The 17876-nt window shown below is 43.3% G+C and overlaps 1 protein-coding gene across 1 annotated transcript; it reads left to right on the top strand.

Moving 5' to 3' along the window:
- Positions 1–1552: 1552 nt before the first annotated feature.
- CCL5 (C-C motif chemokine ligand 5) lies at positions 1553–8294 on the top strand. The gene is made up of 3 exons (XM_037810320.1): positions 1553–1728; positions 2881–2992; positions 7985–8294. The coding sequence occupies exons 1-3, from the start codon at positions 1653–1655 to the stop codon at positions 8070–8072; spliced, it is 276 nt and encodes a 91-aa protein (XP_037666248.1). The 5' UTR covers positions 1553–1652; the 3' UTR covers positions 8073–8294.
- The last annotated feature ends 9582 nt before the right edge of the window (positions 8295–17876 follow it).

The raw sequence follows: 17876 nt of genomic DNA, 5'->3' as shown, positions 1-17876 counted from the left end.
CTATGAGGATTCTTTTGGAGAGTTTAAAACAGTACCTGGCCCCTAGGGAGAGATCAACCACCATTAACTGCCTTGTTGACTAAATCAGTGGAAAGAGCTTGAGCCTGGTCAGCAGAAACATCTGGGCTCAAATCCCACTGGTGACCTTGAGGATGTTACTAACCTTTTCTGAGGCTCACTTCCTCACCTGTAAAATGAGGACAATAACCACCCTGCCTCGTGAAGAAGAAACAAGTCGAGGGCTTCCAGCTCTAGAGAAGTTACACATGTGACACTAGCTGACAAGAAAAAGTTCAGTCTAGGTTGCATTTTTTAAAATTTGTTTACTTTTATCACCGTCAATAAGCCCTTTTAGATAATGCAGAAGTCCTACCCAGGCCAAACTATCACTAACTCTGAATTATCCAAATAGGAATTGATGACGATTTGCTGTATCTAATTCTTTGAAATAGGGTAAGGACCCCAGCTACAATCAAGACCGCCACATTGGTTCAGTTTCAAGGTTGTCCCTGCCTAAACCCTTAATGTTGGATAGTACTTAATGGACAGAGCACTGAAATGGGAGCCAGAAGAGTATGTTCTGATCCCAACTCTGTCACTCATTTGCTGTGTATGTTCTTAGGCAAGTCACTTCTCTCTGGGGCTAAGTTTCCTCCTCTAAAACTGAAATTATGTAGAATAAATGATCTCTAAAGTCCTTCCCAGCTTTTATATTCTGTAATGTTTGTGTTCTAGGAGCCCTTACAAATGGAATGGGGATCCCAGCATTTACTGAGTTTCATCATCTGTAAAATGGGCATTTTAATAGTACCAGCTTCATTGGGTTGGTTTGAAGATTAAATGGGTTGACACAAACAAAACCCTGAAAGCAGTGCCTGGCACAGAAGAAGCCCTCAGTAAAGGAAGGCTAACAACGGCAGTGTGGAAATGGAGTTCAGAGACGTTAAGCAATTTTCCCAAAGATCACTCAGCAAATTAATGGGTGTGACCCTGATGAAGGCAAGAAACTACCCTAAGAGAAATCACTCCAACTAATATCTGGTGAAAGATCCCACTGCCCCAATCATAGGATGCCCTCACCTCCTTTGGGGACCATATCTCAAGAGGACCCCCTTTCCCCACCCTTCTCAATAAAACGCCTCGTAAATAACATCCATCCATGGAGGAGAGAGGAAAGATGCAGATCTATAATACATGAGCACGAGCTTTGAAAGCAACCAAGAAAGAAGTGGCATCTGGTCTCGTCCTACCTGCCCCTTCTCTTTGCCCCTAGGGAAGCAGCTTCCTGCTTTCTGGGGAGGACCCTGGATGCTGAAACTGAGGATGCCAGCAGGGGAAGAGGTTTACAACCGCCAGAGCTTGGGCTAGCTCTTCTGAGGGCAAAGGGAGAACTGGTGAGCTCATCCTGGATGGGAGGGCAAAGAGGGCAAGAAATAGACTCAAATTTCCGGGGGCTATTTCAGTTTTCTTTTCCCTTTTGTGCAGTTTCACTAATGAGATCAGCCAATGCTTGGCTGCTGCTTTGGAAACTCCCCTTGGGGGACACCCCCCTCTACTGGCCCTGACTCCCTATAAGGGGTGGCCTGAATCAGACTTGCACAGGAGCCTGAGACAGCACGTGAGAGTCTCCTGCAGCCTCTGCTCGCAGCACCATGAAAGTCCCTGCAGCTGCCATCGCTGTTCTCCTCGCCGTTGCCACCCTCTGCATCCCTTCATCTGCCTCCCCATGTAAGTCCAGGGCTGACCACCAAAGCCCACAGAGTCGGACCCTCTGCCTAGAGGACCCTCTGACTGTCCCATACCTCACCCTCTTTTCAACTAGCATGTACTGCTGAGCCCCATTATTTACATTCTTATGTATTATTTTGCCCAGATGTCCTGCTGTCCCTGAGAGATCTCTAAGCCCTTTGGGGGCAGGGACACCTGATGAGTTTTTCTGTGTCTTCAAGGTCTATTCTGGGGTTTGTAGGTGCTCACTGAGTGCAGACTGATGCTGTGGGTATTAGCTGGCAGGGACAGCTCAAGCTCACCTTGAAACACGACTGACTCATGCCTGTGACCAGTAGGGTTTTTAAGAAACTGCTAAGCACTTAACTAAATTCCTCCTGGGACTTGAGAGAGGATAACAGTAGCTCATGATTATTAAATTCTGTGTCAGGTATTGTACTGTTTGCTTGATATGTATCTTACTTAAAACTCACAACCACTCTTTGAGTAGTTGTCCTTGACTTACAAACGGGGAAATAGAAGCCCAGAGAGGTTAAGTAACTTGCCCAAGGTCACACAGCTAGGAAGTGGGGGAATTGGCACTCAAACCCAGTTCTATCCGGCTCTGCTGAAGAGCAGCAACTGACACTTTTGTCATCCTGAATTGAACAACAAGGACTCTCTACTCAGAGTCCTTCTATGGTCCAGCTAGTTCTCCTAGGATTCAATATGCATCCTTCGGCCCTTCTTAGGGGCCCTGGCTGAGCCATGCACTCTAAATTTTTGAGCCCTTCCTGCATCCACCCTAGGTACCAAAGAAATCAAGCTTTGAATCTACTGAGGATCCTGGAAGGGCAAGAAGGAGGGAAGAGGGCCCAGGACAAGCCAGGAGGAGACCTAGGATGTCCTGAGAGCCAAGGGCAAGGGCTTTGGTGTACAGGGAAGAAGGCAAGCTGGGCTCAGATAAGGGGGAAGGGAGATGCCCCTCAGTCCTCTGTTGGAATCCCCGTTCTGCCACTGTGGGGCTCTGGCCAAGGGACTCAGCCTCTCTGAGCCTCAGTTTCTGCTGAACGGGGATGAGAGCTCATTTAAGATAGAGCGTATAACATACCAGCACAATGCCCAGTGTGCACTGGCAACGAACAAAGGGGTTTCCTTCCTTCCTTCTCCCAGATGCCTCGGACACCACACCCTGCTGCTTTGCCTACCTCGCCCGCCCACTGCCCCGCGCCCACCTCAAGGAGTATTTCTACACCAGCGGCAAGTGCTCCAACCCAGCAGTCGTGTGAGTCTCAGCCCTGTGGGTTACGGGTGGAGGGTGAGGAAGGGACACCTTTTGCTCCCAGAGCCAGTACCCCAGGAGCCCTTCTGAGAGGTGCCTTGCCCATTCCAACCCATCCTCCTCCTGCAGCAACTCCTCTCTAGCCTCTGCTTCCCCAGCTGTAACGTGTGAGGACTCCACACGCTGTGTCTAGGGGAGCTGGCCCACTCTGATGGGCTAATGTCTGGGTTTTCAGAACTTTACCCCTGGATGTGCCTCTAGAAGGCCCCTGCTTGGAGAAGACTGACCCAGTCATTCTTTTCCTGTTAGAATCCCACAGTCCCCCTGTATCCCAGGCAGTCAAATCTATCTACAACTTCAAAGGAATTAGGTGGAAGAAGGGAGGGGTCTGGGCCCTAGTTGCAGTCAAATAAAAAACAAACTATTGATTAGAGAATCTAAAATTAAGTTAAATTAGATTCTTTTAAATGTGCAAACTAATACATTTAGAAAACTATAATAGTCCCTGCTGCATAGTGCCTGCTGGGTGTCCAATATCTTTGTGCATTCTCTCTCACTTTCATCATAAGAGCCCTAACAGGTAGGCGTAACCATGTTTCAGATAATAAAACAGACTCAGGGAGGTTCTGTGACTTGCCCAAAGTTCCACAGTGAGAGATGGAGCCCATCTATGGAGTCTCCTCTTTCTATTATAGCAAGGTCATTACTGACAGGTACTTAAGAAACCTAAGATGATGGAGACCTGAAAAATGAAAATGGTGCAATTGTGAAGTTTCCTATATAAGGCCTAAATTTAGTCCCAAAATTCTCATGACACTGGCAAAGTTATGAGTCTTCAGAGTTGGACTTTGGCTCTGATGAATCCCTCTAAGTTTAGTGGTAGTGATTTAGCATTAGTGTTATATCCAAAAAGTATTTTCCAAAAGCAGTCTTTCACTGAGCACCTATTATGTGCAGGCAGAGCTTGATAACCACCATCCCTCACAGCCTGAGAAGGAAGAGAGGATGCATCTATGACTAGAGCAGTGTGCATAAGAATGTTCCAAAAGGCTGTGCGGTCCAGAGCAGGAGTCAGGAGAGGGGACTTGGGAGAGGTTTGCTGCCAAAGGTGCCATTTGAGGTGGGATTTGGACTAGCAGAGAGAAGCCTGAGGGACTGAATCGATCAGGCAGGGGGATGCCTCCATGACTCCATTCTGGTTTATGCAGTCTCCATCTTGGAGCACTGAGCGGTGAGCTACAGAGAGGCTGGCCCCAGCCTGGGAGGGGCTTGCATATCAGGATGAGGAAGCAAACGCTTTCGGGCAGTCAAGTGTAAAATGAGCTAGAAGAGGGAAAGCCTAGAAAATAGGGGTGCAGTTAAGAGGTTATCTTTATCTGTGCAAGCGGATTAGAGGCTGAACAGTGCCTGAAGGGAAGGAAAGAAGAGGAGAGAGAGGAGTGAGAAACCTTTAGAGGTGGAATTAGCATGCTCCAGCAGGAGATGGGAGGTCAGGAGCAAGGAAGAGACCGTGGTTGAGGATTTCGCCATTTCAACCCAGATGGCTGGAGAGGGTGAGTCCTGCGAGTCCGGAGAAAGAGCTGTTTAAAGAGGAAAGAGAGATTGTGTGGTTTGAGCCTGAGGTGCCGGCAAGACAACACTGTGGAAATGTCGAGTAGGGAGTATGAAATGAAGGGTTGGTAGCTGAGAAAAGGGTTGAGGGATAAAGATAGGACATTCTTTCATAGGAGGAAGGGGACTTCTAATAAAAGAGAGGCAATAAAGCACAGTCTTGGCAAACACTGGCTCAAGACTGGTCTACTTTGTTAGAATTCCAGTCCTGCCACTTGACAGTGCATGAGCGGGTCACTTAACATCTCTGAGCCACAATTTTCTCGGCTCCAAAATTGATAGGAGTACTTCCCTCACTGGGTCACAGTGAGAATAAAATGCTTAGAATATTTGATTGGCACATAATGGGTGCCAAATAAGTACTGATTTATCATCTAAATATATACATATAAGTGACAGGTGAATGCAATTTATTCATTCAGTCACACATCCAATAAACATCCATGAAGCCCCCCAGGGCTCAAGATGAGGGACAGGGCACAGAGGAAAGGGCAGTGACTTTGAGAACACCTGCTCTTAAAGGGCAGGTGAAGGTGGACGCTCCCAACGAGACTGAGCAGGCAGAGAGGAAGGAGGGAACTCAGGCAAGTTGAGGGCCCCAAAAATGGGGCCAGAGAGAGAAGGCTTTGCAAGGAAGGGATGTTCATATCCGATTCTGCAGGGAGGAGGAGGAAATGGAGGCCTGAGCAACCCTCTCCCCAGGTGTTGCTTCACTGACGTTTTGACTTCCTGGTTGCAGGCCAAGGGGCAAGAGAGAAGATACTGAGTTTGGCAGGATTTCCTGGCTGACCCCTGGCCGACCATGGCAGGGTCTGCGCCTGAAGCTCCCCCACCACCCCAAATAAGAAACAAACCCTGGGAGGCATGAGAGCCCAGAACACCCCTTCTGCTCCCTTGTGCACACCAGGGTGGGAAAAAGAAAGATGGCCATGTTGTAGATGTAATTAACACCACTGAGTTGGAAACTTGAAAGCAATTAAAGTGGGAAGTTGAGTTGTATATGTTACTATAGAAAAGTTTTAAGAGAGAGAGAAAGAGTGATGGTCAAGAGGTTCTGGGGAGTCTCAGAAAAGGGGAAGCAGCTTCCCTGTGAGCAACTGTTATCCGTGATGGAGCCCAAGGGGGAAACAAGGAATCCTTGTTCTCGCCAGATAACCTAAGCCTTCACTTTGAAAACATTTGAGTTCAGGAATATGCAGGAAAACATCCTAAAGGAGAATCCCAAATGCAAAAGGTCCACATGGGCAGGGCTGACCGTGAGTAGCGTGCTAACTAGCTGCCCTGCTATCCAAGTCCAAGCCACCCTCCAATGCCCCCAAAAGAACAGATCTCTCAGCAGACAGGTCAGGCAGACAGCTAAACTGAGCTGCGTGACACCCAGTCTTTTATACCTCCAGTTTACACCATCAACACCTGTAGAAATAAAGTGCTCTCACTCTCACAACTCTCACATCCACATTCTGGTTGATTAGTTGGTAAAGTGCTTTGATGTTGCCAATGTCTCGGGGCCTTGCATCTCTCTGAGCCTTCGTGTCTAGTACACAGACCTGTGTTCTCACACTGCTCTGATCCATACCACAACAGGGGTCCAGAGCAGTCTAATATTCATAACATGTGTATGGTGTTTTTCAAAACTCTTTCACGCATTATCTCATTTGAGCTGCACAACAATTGTGCAAAGTGGGAGTGGGAGGTAAACCAACAGACTCAGAGGCCCTAAGTGATTTGTCTAAGGTGACCCAACACGTAAGTGGTGAAATCAAGACTCAAGTTCACATCCTTCTCTCCTCCATCCATGCATGCGTGAATGTACTTATGTATTCATTTATTGAGTATCTTCTCTGTGCCAGGTGCTGTGTTGTCTGAAGCCAAAGCACATGTTCTTTTAACCACTTCTTATTTCCCGCTTCCTGAGCCAAGACTCAGTCCCTGGGGACACAGAATCCCCCCTCTCTCTGTTTCCTGAGCATGCAGCACAGGCCCTGGAACAGAGAGAGTGCTGAGAAAAGTCTAGTGGTTGACCTTCTAGTGGGCTCCTCAGACTCTTATCCCCTGAACTTTCCAGGCTGCTTGTGTTTGTGTGGAGGTTAAAATGCACACAGATCTGCTTCTGGCTTAGAGCCCTTTTTTTTTTTTAATCATATTTTTTATTGTAGAATGTAAAATATATACATACAAGTGATAACTTTCCAAGAGCAATTTAACAAGTTGTTTGAGAGAAAATTTCAAAGAACATTATAGGTTACAGTTCCACAGTTTCAGTTATTTCCTTATTGTGAAATATAACATAAATAAAAAAAGGAAATATCTTTCAAAGTATGATTTAACAAGTAGTTATATAGGAAATTTCCAAAGTTGTTATGAGTTATAGTACCATAGTTTCAGTTGTTTCCTTATTATGAAATATGACATATAAAAAAGGTAATAGCTTTCAAATTACAATTTAACAAGTAGCTATAGAAATAGTTTCAAAGGATGCAGTTCCATCATTTCAATTCTTTCCTTCTAACTATTCTAATACCCTCACAACTAAGAAGAAGAAAATTAATATAAAGATTCAGTATTCATAATCCTTTGTTAAATTCTATCTTGTCCGTTGCTACCCCTTCCTCTAGTTTAATCACTTTCCTGACCTTCAGGGATGTCTAGGCAGTTACCACCCTAACCTGTTCATGTTGAAAAGGGGTGGCAACTTTATGAGCAAAGGGGACACATCTAGGTGATGTTCTTGAAGAGGCTATTGCCTCTGGGTTTTGGGACTTAGCTGGCATAGGAGCACTCTGAAGGATTTACGTTTCTAAAGAATAAACTCAGTGAGTGGAATCTTTATAGAATCTCATATAGGGATCCGGATGTTCTTTAAGGTTTTGGGGACTACTGTTGACTTGGGCTTATCACACTGTGGTCGTTTGGCGTATCTAGCTGAAGCTTGAATAGGAGTAACCTCCAAGACAGCCTCTTGACTCTATTTGAATTCTCTTAGCCATTGAAACCTTATTTTGTTGCCTTTCTTTTCTCCCTTTTGGTCAAAAAGGCACTCTCAATCCCTCGATGTCAGGGCCAGGCTCATTCCCGGAATCCGTGTCCCACGTAGCCAGGAAGACTCATCCATCTGGGGGGGGGGGGTCCTGTCCCATGTTGGGGGGAGAGTGATGAATTTATTTGTACAGTTAGGCTTAGAGAGAGAAAGGCTTGGAGCTCTTTAACCCTACAGAAGAGGAAATGTCCTTTCCTTAGAGGCCATAGATAAAAACTTAAGGAGATCCAAAAATGCCCCACCCCAGTACCACCATCATTTCCCCTTGTGTCTCAATTCCCCTCATGCCCAAAGCTGGCTGTCCCAACCCTGACAACATTTCACTCCCTTCCTCTCCTCTCCCACAGCTTTGTCACCCGAAAGAACCGCCAGGTGTGTGCCAACCCAGAGAAGAAATGGGTGCGGGAGTACATCAATGCTTTCGAGATGAGCTAGGATGGACGGCACCTTGAACCTGAACTTGTGCAAACTTTCCTGTTGCTGCTTGCTCTTGTCCTAACAAGCTTGGGAGGCTACTCCCCGAAATCCTCTACTCCCATCCCCTCTTTGGAGGCCACAGATTCCAAAGAACCACAAGGCAGCAGTTATAAAATCCTCCCCCATCTGAATGCTTAGGAATGATTATGGTTTGCAAATTTTCTTGGGTATGATAGGAACAGGTTGGAAGCAATGTAGTTATTTTAGGTCATTTGTTTTTCTTATTCCTTTGTTTTGTTAGGGTTTGTTAATTTTCTTGGGGTATGGTAGGGACATGTTGGAAGCAATACAGTTATTTTAGGTTGTTTTTCTTATTCCTTTGTTTTGTTTTGTTTTAATTGTTTTGTTTTGTTTTTAATTTTTTGATGACAAAAAAAAGCTATTGCACTTAAAAAAAAAATCCTCCCCCATCTAAAGCATCAAAGAGCTACGGAGGCTCTGCCTTGAGAAAGAGGCAGTCTAAGCTCCAAGCTGCTGGCCCCTCCGGGCTCAGCTTGGCAGTGGCTCTACGACCAGGAAGGAAGTCAGTGTGCCTCTAGAGGAGATGTCTAGGATGTCTGGGGGCCAAGGCACCCATCTCGGCCCCTCACTGGGAAGGGCTCACTGGCAAACATGAGAAATCATTTTCCATTAAAATTCTCAAACAGTTACAAAACTGGCTCCTGGTTTGATTTCCTCCTTGAGATCCCTCCTTCCTCACATTAAGTCTGCAGGGGTCCAAGGCTTGCACATATCCAGTGTCCACCAGAGATCTGGGGGCTGTGGCCCTGCCCAGTGTGTCGGGCTGGGAGCAGAAACTTTCTGAGAAGGGGGCACAGCATGACAGAGCAGGTGAAGTAACTAGTGATTCACCCACCCTCCCCACTCCCAAGTCCCCAGAAGCCCTGCCATAGCTCCTGCGCGTCTCCTCAGACCTCAGGTGACCCCTCCACCCACTCTGCTCCCTTCCACCCTAGCCTACCCTGCATCTTATTCCCAGTGGGTTTCCTAAACACCATCCTTGCCCCTGGAATGGGATTTACTGGCAATCCCAAAACTCCTCAGCTCTTTCAAATAAGGAGAATGAGGTCTTTTGTGGCCTTTCCACAACTGCACCAGCACCTTCCAGGTGGGAGTAGTCAGGCCTTCCCAGCAGTGTGTCCCTTCCTGTGGACATATATTGAGGACATATGTAAGAGTAAGAGCTGTGTAGTAATAACTATAGCTATCAGAAACTGAGAGCTCACTGCATGCCGGCATTGGCTCAGCCCCTCGTGGTCATCATCCTTTCTCATACCCACAGCCCTATGGGGTAGGTACAGTTATTAGCCCTGTGTACAATTGGGAACATCCTTGGCAAGAGAGGGAAATGACTTGCCTGAAGCTGCACAGAAAAAAAAAAGGGGGGGGGATACAATTGAGATTTAAACCCACCATGTCTAATGCCAGTCATGCTTTATTTCCCCACCTTTAATTTGCAAAACTTCAAACCTACAGCAATTTGCAAGAATAAACCATATACCCTTCATCCAGATTCAATTATTAACATCTTACCAGATTTGCTTTAACTATGTGCATATATATATACACATACACATTTATATATGTAGATGGCATATATATTTTTCCTGAATCATTTGAGAGTGAGCTGCAGACATGCTAGCACTTCACCCCTAAAAGTTGCAGAGTGTATCTCCTAATAACATTCTACATAACCACAATATGAAGAGCACACTTGAGAAACTTAAAATGACTAATATTATTTTCTATTTTACAGTCCATATTCAAATATCCTCAGTTGTCCTAATAATATCCTTTATAGGTTTTATTTTAAAAATACAGGATCAGGTAGGGGGGCGGGGCAAGATGGCAGACTGGTGAGCTGTATGTTTTAGTTACTCCTCCAGGAAAGTAGGTAAAAAGCCAGGAACTGCGTGGACTGGACACCACAGAGCAATCTGTCTTTGGGCATACTTCATACAACACTCATGAAAACGTGGAACTGCTGAGATCAGCGAAATCTGTAAGTTTTTGCGGCCAGGGGACCCGCGCCCCTCCCTGCCAGGCTCAGTCCCGGGGGAGGAGGGGCTGTCAGCTCCAGGAAGGAGAAGGGAGAATTGCAGTGGCTGCTCTTACCGGAAACTCATTCTACTGATTCAAACTCCAACCATAGATAGACTGAGGCCAGACACCAGAGACTCTGAGAGCAGCCAGCCCAGCAGAGAGGAGACAGGCATAGAAAAAAAACAACACGAAAAACTCCAAAATAAAAGCAGAGGATTTTTGGAGTTCTGGTGAACACAGAAAGGGGAAGGGCGGAGATCAGGCCTTGAGGCGCATATGCAAATCCCGAAGCAAGGCTGATCTCTCTGCCCTGGGCACCTTTCCTTAATGGCCCTGGTTGCTTTGTCTATTAGCATTTCAATAACCCATTAGATCTCTGAGGAGGGCCGTTTTTTTTGTTTTTTTTTTTTTTTTTTAAATCCTTTTTGCTTTTTCTAAAACAATTACTCTAAGAAGCTCAATACAGAAAGCTTCAAAGAATTGAAATTTGGGCACGTCAAGTCAAGAGCAGAACTAAGAGAGCTCTGAGACAAAAGGCAATAATCCAGTGGCTGAGAAAATTCACTAAACAACACAACTTCCCAAGAAAAGGGGGGTGTCCGCTCACAGCCACCATCCTGGTGGACAGGAAACACTCCTGCCCATCGCCAGCCCCATAGCCCAGAGCTGCCCCAGACAACCCAGTGTGACGGAAGTGCTTCAAATAACAGGCACACACCACAAAACTGGGCGTGGACATTAGCCTTCCCTGCAACCTCAGCTGAATGTCCCAGAGCTGGGAAGGGGGAGCAGTGTGAATTAACAGAGCCCCATTCAGCCATCATTTGAGCAGACTGGGAGCCTCCCAACACAGCCCAGCAGCCCAGAACTGCCCTGCGGGGACGGCACTCACCTGCGACATAGCACAGTCATCCCTCAACAGAGGACCCGGGGTGCACAGCCTGGAAGAGGGGCCCACTTGCAAGTCTCAGGAGCCATACGCCAACACCAAAGACTTGTGGGTCAGTGGCAGAGACAAACTGTGGCAGGACTGAACTGAAGGATTAGACTATTGCAGTAGCTTTAAAACTCTAGGATCATCAGGGAGATTTGATTGTTAGGGCCACCCCCCCTCCCCGACTGCCCAGAAACACGCCCCACATACAGGGCAGGCAACACCAACTACACACGCAAGCTTGGGACACCAATTGGGCCCCACAAGACTCACTCCCCCACTCACCAAAAAGGCTAAGCAGGGGAGATCTGGCTTGTGGAGAACAGGTGGCTCGTGGACGCCACCTGCTGGTTAGTTAGAGAAAGTGTACTCCACGAAGCTGTAGATCTGATAAATTAGAGATAAGGACTTCAACTGGTCTACAAACCCTAAAAGAACCCTATCAAGGTCAGCAAATGCCACGAGGCCAAAAACAACAGAAAATTATAAAGCATATGAAAAAACCAGACGATATGGATAACCCAAGCCCAAGCACCCAAATCAAAAGACCAGAAGAGACACACCTAGAGCAGCTACTCAAAGAACTAAAGATGAACAATGAGACCCTAGTACGGGATATGAAGGAAATCAAGAAGACCCTAGAAGAGCATAAAGAAGACATTGCAAGACTAAATAAAAAAATGGATGATCTTATGGAAATTAAAGAAACTGTTGACCAAATTAAAAAGATTCTGGACACTCATAGTACAAGACTAGAGGAAGTTGAACAACGAATCAGTGACCTGGAAGATGACAGAATGGAAAATGAAAACATAAAAGAAAGAATGGGGAAAAAAATTGAAAAACTCGAAATGGACCTCAGGGATATGATAGATAATATGAAACGTCCGAATATAAGACTCATTGGTGTCCCAGAAGGGGAAGAAAAGGGTAAAGGTCTAGGAAGAGTATTCAAAGAAATTGTTGGGGAAAACTTCCCAAATCTTCTAAACAACATAAATACACAAATCATAAATGCTCAGCGAACTCCAAATAGAATAAATCCAAAAAAACCCACTCCGAGACATATACTGATCACACTGTCAAACACAGAAGAGAAGGAGCAAGTTCTGAAAGCAGCAAGAGAAAAGCAATTCACCACATACAAAGGAAACAGCATAAGACTAAGTAGTGACTACTCAGCAGCCACCATGGAGGCGAGAAGGCAGTGGCACGATATATTTAAAATTCTGAGTGAGAGGAATTTCCAGCCAAGAATACTTTATCCAGCAAAGCTCTCCTTCAAATTTGAGGGAGAGCTTAAATTTTTCACAGACAAAGAAATGCTGAGAGAATTTGCTAACAAGAGACCTGCCCTACTGGAGATACTAAAGGGAGCCCTACAGACAGAGAAACAAAGACAGGACAGAGAGACTTGGAGAAAGGTTCAGTACTAAAGAGATTCGGTATGGGTACAATAAAGGATATTAATAGAGAGAGGGAAAAATATGGCAAACATAATCCAAAGGATAAGATGGCCGATTCAAGAAATGCCTTCACGGTTTTAACGTTGAATGTAAATGGATTAAACTCCCCAATTAAAAGATATAGATTCGCAGAATGGATCAAAAAAAATGAACCATCAATATGTTGCATACAAGAGACTCATCTTAGACACAGGGACACAAAGAAACTGAAAGTGAAAGGATGGAAAAAAATATTTCATGCAAGCTACAGCCAAAAGAAAGCAGGTGTAGCAATATTAATCTCAGATAAAATAGACTTCAAATGCAGGGATGTTTTGAGAGACAAAGAAGGCCACTACATACTAATAAAAGGGGCAATTCAGCAAGAAGAAATAACAATCGTAAATGTCTATGCACCCAATCAAGGTGCCACAAAATACATGAGAGAAACATTGGCAAAACTAAAGGAAGCAATTGATGTTTCCACAATAATTGTGGGAGACTTCAACACATCACTCTCTCCTATAGATAGATCAACCAGACAGAAGACCAATAAGGAAATTGAAAACCTAAACAATCTGATAAATGAATTAGATTTAACAGACATCTACAGGACATTACATCCCAAATCACCAGGATACACATACTTTTCTAGTGCTCACGGAACTTTCTCCAGAATAGATCATATGCTGGGACATAAAACAAGCCTCAATAAATTTAAAAAGATTGAAATTATTCAAAGCACATTCTCTGACCACAATGGAATACAATTAGAAGTCAATAACCATCAGAGACTTAGAAAATTCACAAATACCTGGAGGTTAAACAACACACTCCTAAACAATCAGTGGGTTAAAGAAGAAATAGCAAGAGAAATTGCTAAATATATAGAGACGAATGAAAATGAGAACACAACATACCAAAACCTATGGGATGCAGTAAAAGCAGTGCTAAGGGGGAAATTTATAGCACTAAACGCATATATTAAAAAGGAAGAAAGAGCCAAAATCAAAGAACTAATGGATCAACTGAAGAAGCTAGAAAATGAACAGCAAACCAATCCTAAACCAAGTACAAGAAAAGAAATAACAAGGATTAAAGCAGAAATAAATGACATAGAGAACAAAAAAACAATAGAGAGGATAAATATCACCAAAAGTTGGTTCTTTGAGAAGATCAACAAGATTGACAAGCCCCTAGCTAGACTGACAAAATCAAAAAGAGAGAAGACCCATATAAACAAAATAATGAATGAAAAAGGTGACATAACTGCAGATCCTGAAGTAATTAAAAAAATTATAAGAGGATATTATGAACAACTGTATGGCAACAAACTGGATAATGTAGAAGAAATGGACAATTTCCTGGAAACATATGAACAACCTAGACTGACCAGAGAAGAAATAGAAGACCTCAACCAACCCATCACAAGCAAAGAGATCCAATCAGTCATCAAAAATCTTCCCACAAATAAATGCCCAGGGCCAGATGGCTTCACAGGGGAATTCTACCAAACTTTCCAGAAAGAACTGACACCAATCTTACTCAAACTCTTTCAAAACATTGAAAAAAATGGAACACTACCTAACTCATTTTATGAAGCTAACATCAATCTAATACCAAAACCAGGCAAAGATGCTACAAAAAAGGAAAACTACCGGCCAATCTCCCTAATGAATATAGATGCAAAAATCCTCAACAAAATACTTGCAAATCGAATCCAAAGACACATTAAAAAAATCATACACCATGACCAAGTGGGGTTCATTCCAGGCATGCAAGGATGGTTCAACATAAGAAAAACAATCAATGTATTACAACACATTAAAAACTCGAAAGGGAAAAATCAATTGATCATCTCAATAGATGCTGAAAAAGCATTTGACAAAATCCAACATCCGTTTTTGATAAAAACACTTCAAAAGGTAGGAATTGAAGGAAACTTCCTCAACATGATAAAGAGCATATATGAAAAACCCACAGCCAGCATAGTACTCAATGGTGAGAGACTGAAAGCCTTCCCTCTAAGATCAGGAACAAGACAAGGATGCCCGCTGTCACCACTGTTATTCAACATTGTGCTGGAAGTGCTAGCCAGGGCAATCCGGCAAGACAAAGAAATAAAAGGCATCCAAATTGGAAAAGAAGAAGTAAAACTGTCATTGTTTGCAGATGATATGATCTTATATCTAGAAAACCCTGAGAAATCAACGATACACCTACTAGAGCTAATAAACAAATTTAGCAAAGTAGCGGGATACAAGATTAATGCACATAAGTCAGTAATGTTTCTATATGCTAGAAATGAACAAACTGAAGAGACACTCAAGAAAAAGATACCATTTTCAATAGCAACTAAAAAAATCAAGTACCTAGGAATAAACTTAACCAAAGATGTAAAAGACCTATACAAAGAAAACTACATAACTCTACTAAAAGAAATAGAAGGGGACCTTAAAAGATGGAAAAATATTCCATGTTCATGGATAGGAAGGCTAAATGTCATTAAGATGTCAATTCTACCCAAACTCATCTACAGATTCAATGCAATCCCAATCAAAATTCCAACAACCTACTTTGCAGACTTGGAAAAGCTAGTTATCAAATTTATTTGGAAAGGGAAGATGCCTCGAATTGCTAAAGACACTTTAAAAAAGAAAAACGAAGTGGGAGGACTTACACTCCCTGACTTTGAAGCTTATTATAAAGCCACAGTTGCCAAAACAGCATGGTACTGGCACAAAGATAGACATATAGATCAATGGAATCGAATTGAGAATTCAGAGATAGACCCTCAGATCTATGGCCGACTGATCTTTGATAAGGCCCCCAAAGTCACCGAACTGAGCCATAATGGTCTTTTCAACAAATGGGGCTGGGAGAGTTGGATATCCATATCCAAAAGAATGAAAGAGGACCCCTACCTCACCCCCTACACAAAAATTAACTCAAAATGGACCAAAGATCTCAATATAAAAGAAAGTACCATTAAACTCCTAGAAGATAATGTAGGAAAACATCTTCAAGACCTTGTATTAGGAGGCCACTTCCTAGACTTTACACCCAAAGCACAAGCAACAAAAGAGAAAATAGATAAATGGGAACTCCTCAAGCTTAGAAGTTTCTGCACCTCAAAGGAATTTCTCAAAAAGGTAAAGAGGCAGCCAACTCAATGGGAAAAAATTTTTGGAAACCATGTATCTGACAAAAGACTGATATCTTGCATATACAAAGAAATCCTACAACTCAATGACAATAGTACAGACAGCCCAATTATAAAATGGGCAAAAGATATGAAAAGACAGTTCTCTGAAGAGGAAATACAAATGGCCAAGAAACACATGAAAAAATGTTCAGCTTCACTAGCTATTAGAGAGATGCAAATTAAGACCACAATGAGATACCATCTAACACCGGTTAGAATGGCTGCCATTAAACAAACAGGAAACTACAAATGCTGGAGGGGATGTGGAGAAATTGGAACTCTTATTCATTGTTGGTGGGACTGTATAATGGTTCAGCCACTCTGGAAGTCAGTCTGGCAGTTCCTTAGAAAACTAGAGATAGAGCTACCATTCGATCCAGCGATTGCACTTCTCGGGATATACCCGGAAGATCGGAAAGCAGTGACACGAACAGATATCTGCACGCCAATGTTCATAGCAGCATTATTCACAATTGCCAAGAGATGGAAACAACCCAAATGTCCATCAACAGATGAGTGGATAAATAAAATGTGGTATATACACACGATGGAATACTACGCGGCAGTAAGAAGGAACGATCTGGTGAAATATATGACAACATGGATGAACCTTGAAGACATAATGCTGAGTGAAATAAGCCAGGCACAAAAAGAGAAATATTATATGCTACCACTAATGTGAACTTTGAAAAATGTAAAACAAATGGTTTATAATGTAGAATGTAGGGGAACTAGCAGTAGAGAGCAATTAAGGAAGGGGGAACAATAATCCAAGAAGAACAGATAAGCTATTTAACGTTCTGGGGATGCCCAGAAATGACTATGGTCTGTTAATTTCTGATGGATGTAGTAGGAACAAGTTCACTGAAATGTTGCTATAGTATGTAACTTTCTTGGGGTAAAGTAGGAACATGTTGGAAGTTAAGCAGTTATCTTAGGTTAGTTGTCTTTTTCTTACTCCCTTGCTATGGTCTCTTTGAAATGTTCTTTTATTGTATGTTTGTTTTCTTTTTAACTTTTTTTTTCATACAGTTGATTTGAAAAAAGAAGGGAAAGTTAAAAAAAAAAAAAAAAAGAAAAAAGACAAACAAGGAAAAAAAAAAAAAACAAAAAAAAAAACGATGTAGTGCCCCCTTGAGGAGCCTGTGGAGAATGCAGGGGTATTCGCCTACCCCACCTCCATGGTTGCTAACATGACCACAGACATAGGGGACTGGTGGTTTGATGGGTTGAGCCCTCTACAATAAGTTTTACCCTTGGGAAGACGGTTGCTGCAAAGGAGAGGCTAGGCCTCCCTGTATTTGTGCCTAAGAGTCTCCTCCTGAATGCCTCTTTGTTGCTCAGATGTGGCCCTCTCTCTCTGGCTAAGCCAACTTGAAAGGTGAAATCACTGCCCTCCCCCCTACGTGGGATCAGACACCCAGGGAAGTGAATCTCCCTGGCAACGTGGAATATGACTCCCGGGGAGGAATGTAGACCCGGCATCGTGGGATGGAGAACATCTTCTTGACCAAAAGGGGGATGTGAAAGGAAATGAAATAAGCTTCAGTGGCAGAGAGATTCCAAAACGAGCCGAGAGATCACTCTGGTGGGCACTCTTACGCACACTTTAGACAACCTTTTTTAGGTTCTAAAGAATTGGGGTAGCTGGTGGTGGATACCTCAAACTATTAAACTACAACCCAGAACCCATGAATCTCGAAGACAGTTGTATAAAAATGTAGCTTATGAGGGGTGACAGTGGGATTGGGAATGCCATAAGGACCAAACTCCACTTTGTCTAGTTTATGGATCGATGTGTAGAAAAGTAGGGGAAGCAAACAAACAGACAAAGGTACCTAGTGTTCTTTTTTACTTCAATTGCTCTTTTTCACTCTAATTATTATTCTTGTTATTTTTGTGTGTGTGCTAATGAAGGTGTCAGGGATTGATTTAGGTGATGAATGTACAACTATGTAATGGTACTGTAAACAATCGAAAGTACAATTTGTTTTGTATGACTGCGTGGTATGTGAATATATCTCAATAAAATGATGATTAAAAAAAAAAAATACAGGATCAAATTAAGTACATACATTGAATTTAGTTGTCATATCTTTTCAGCATCATTTAACATACATTTTTTTATCTTTCAG

The sequence above is a fragment of the Choloepus didactylus genome, chromosome 18 (assembly GCF_015220235.1).
Source record: "Choloepus didactylus isolate mChoDid1 chromosome 18, mChoDid1.pri, whole genome shotgun sequence".
Lineage (NCBI taxonomy): Eukaryota > Metazoa > Chordata > Mammalia > Pilosa > Megalonychidae > Choloepus > Choloepus didactylus.
This window is presented reverse-complemented; position numbering and strand designations above follow the sequence as displayed.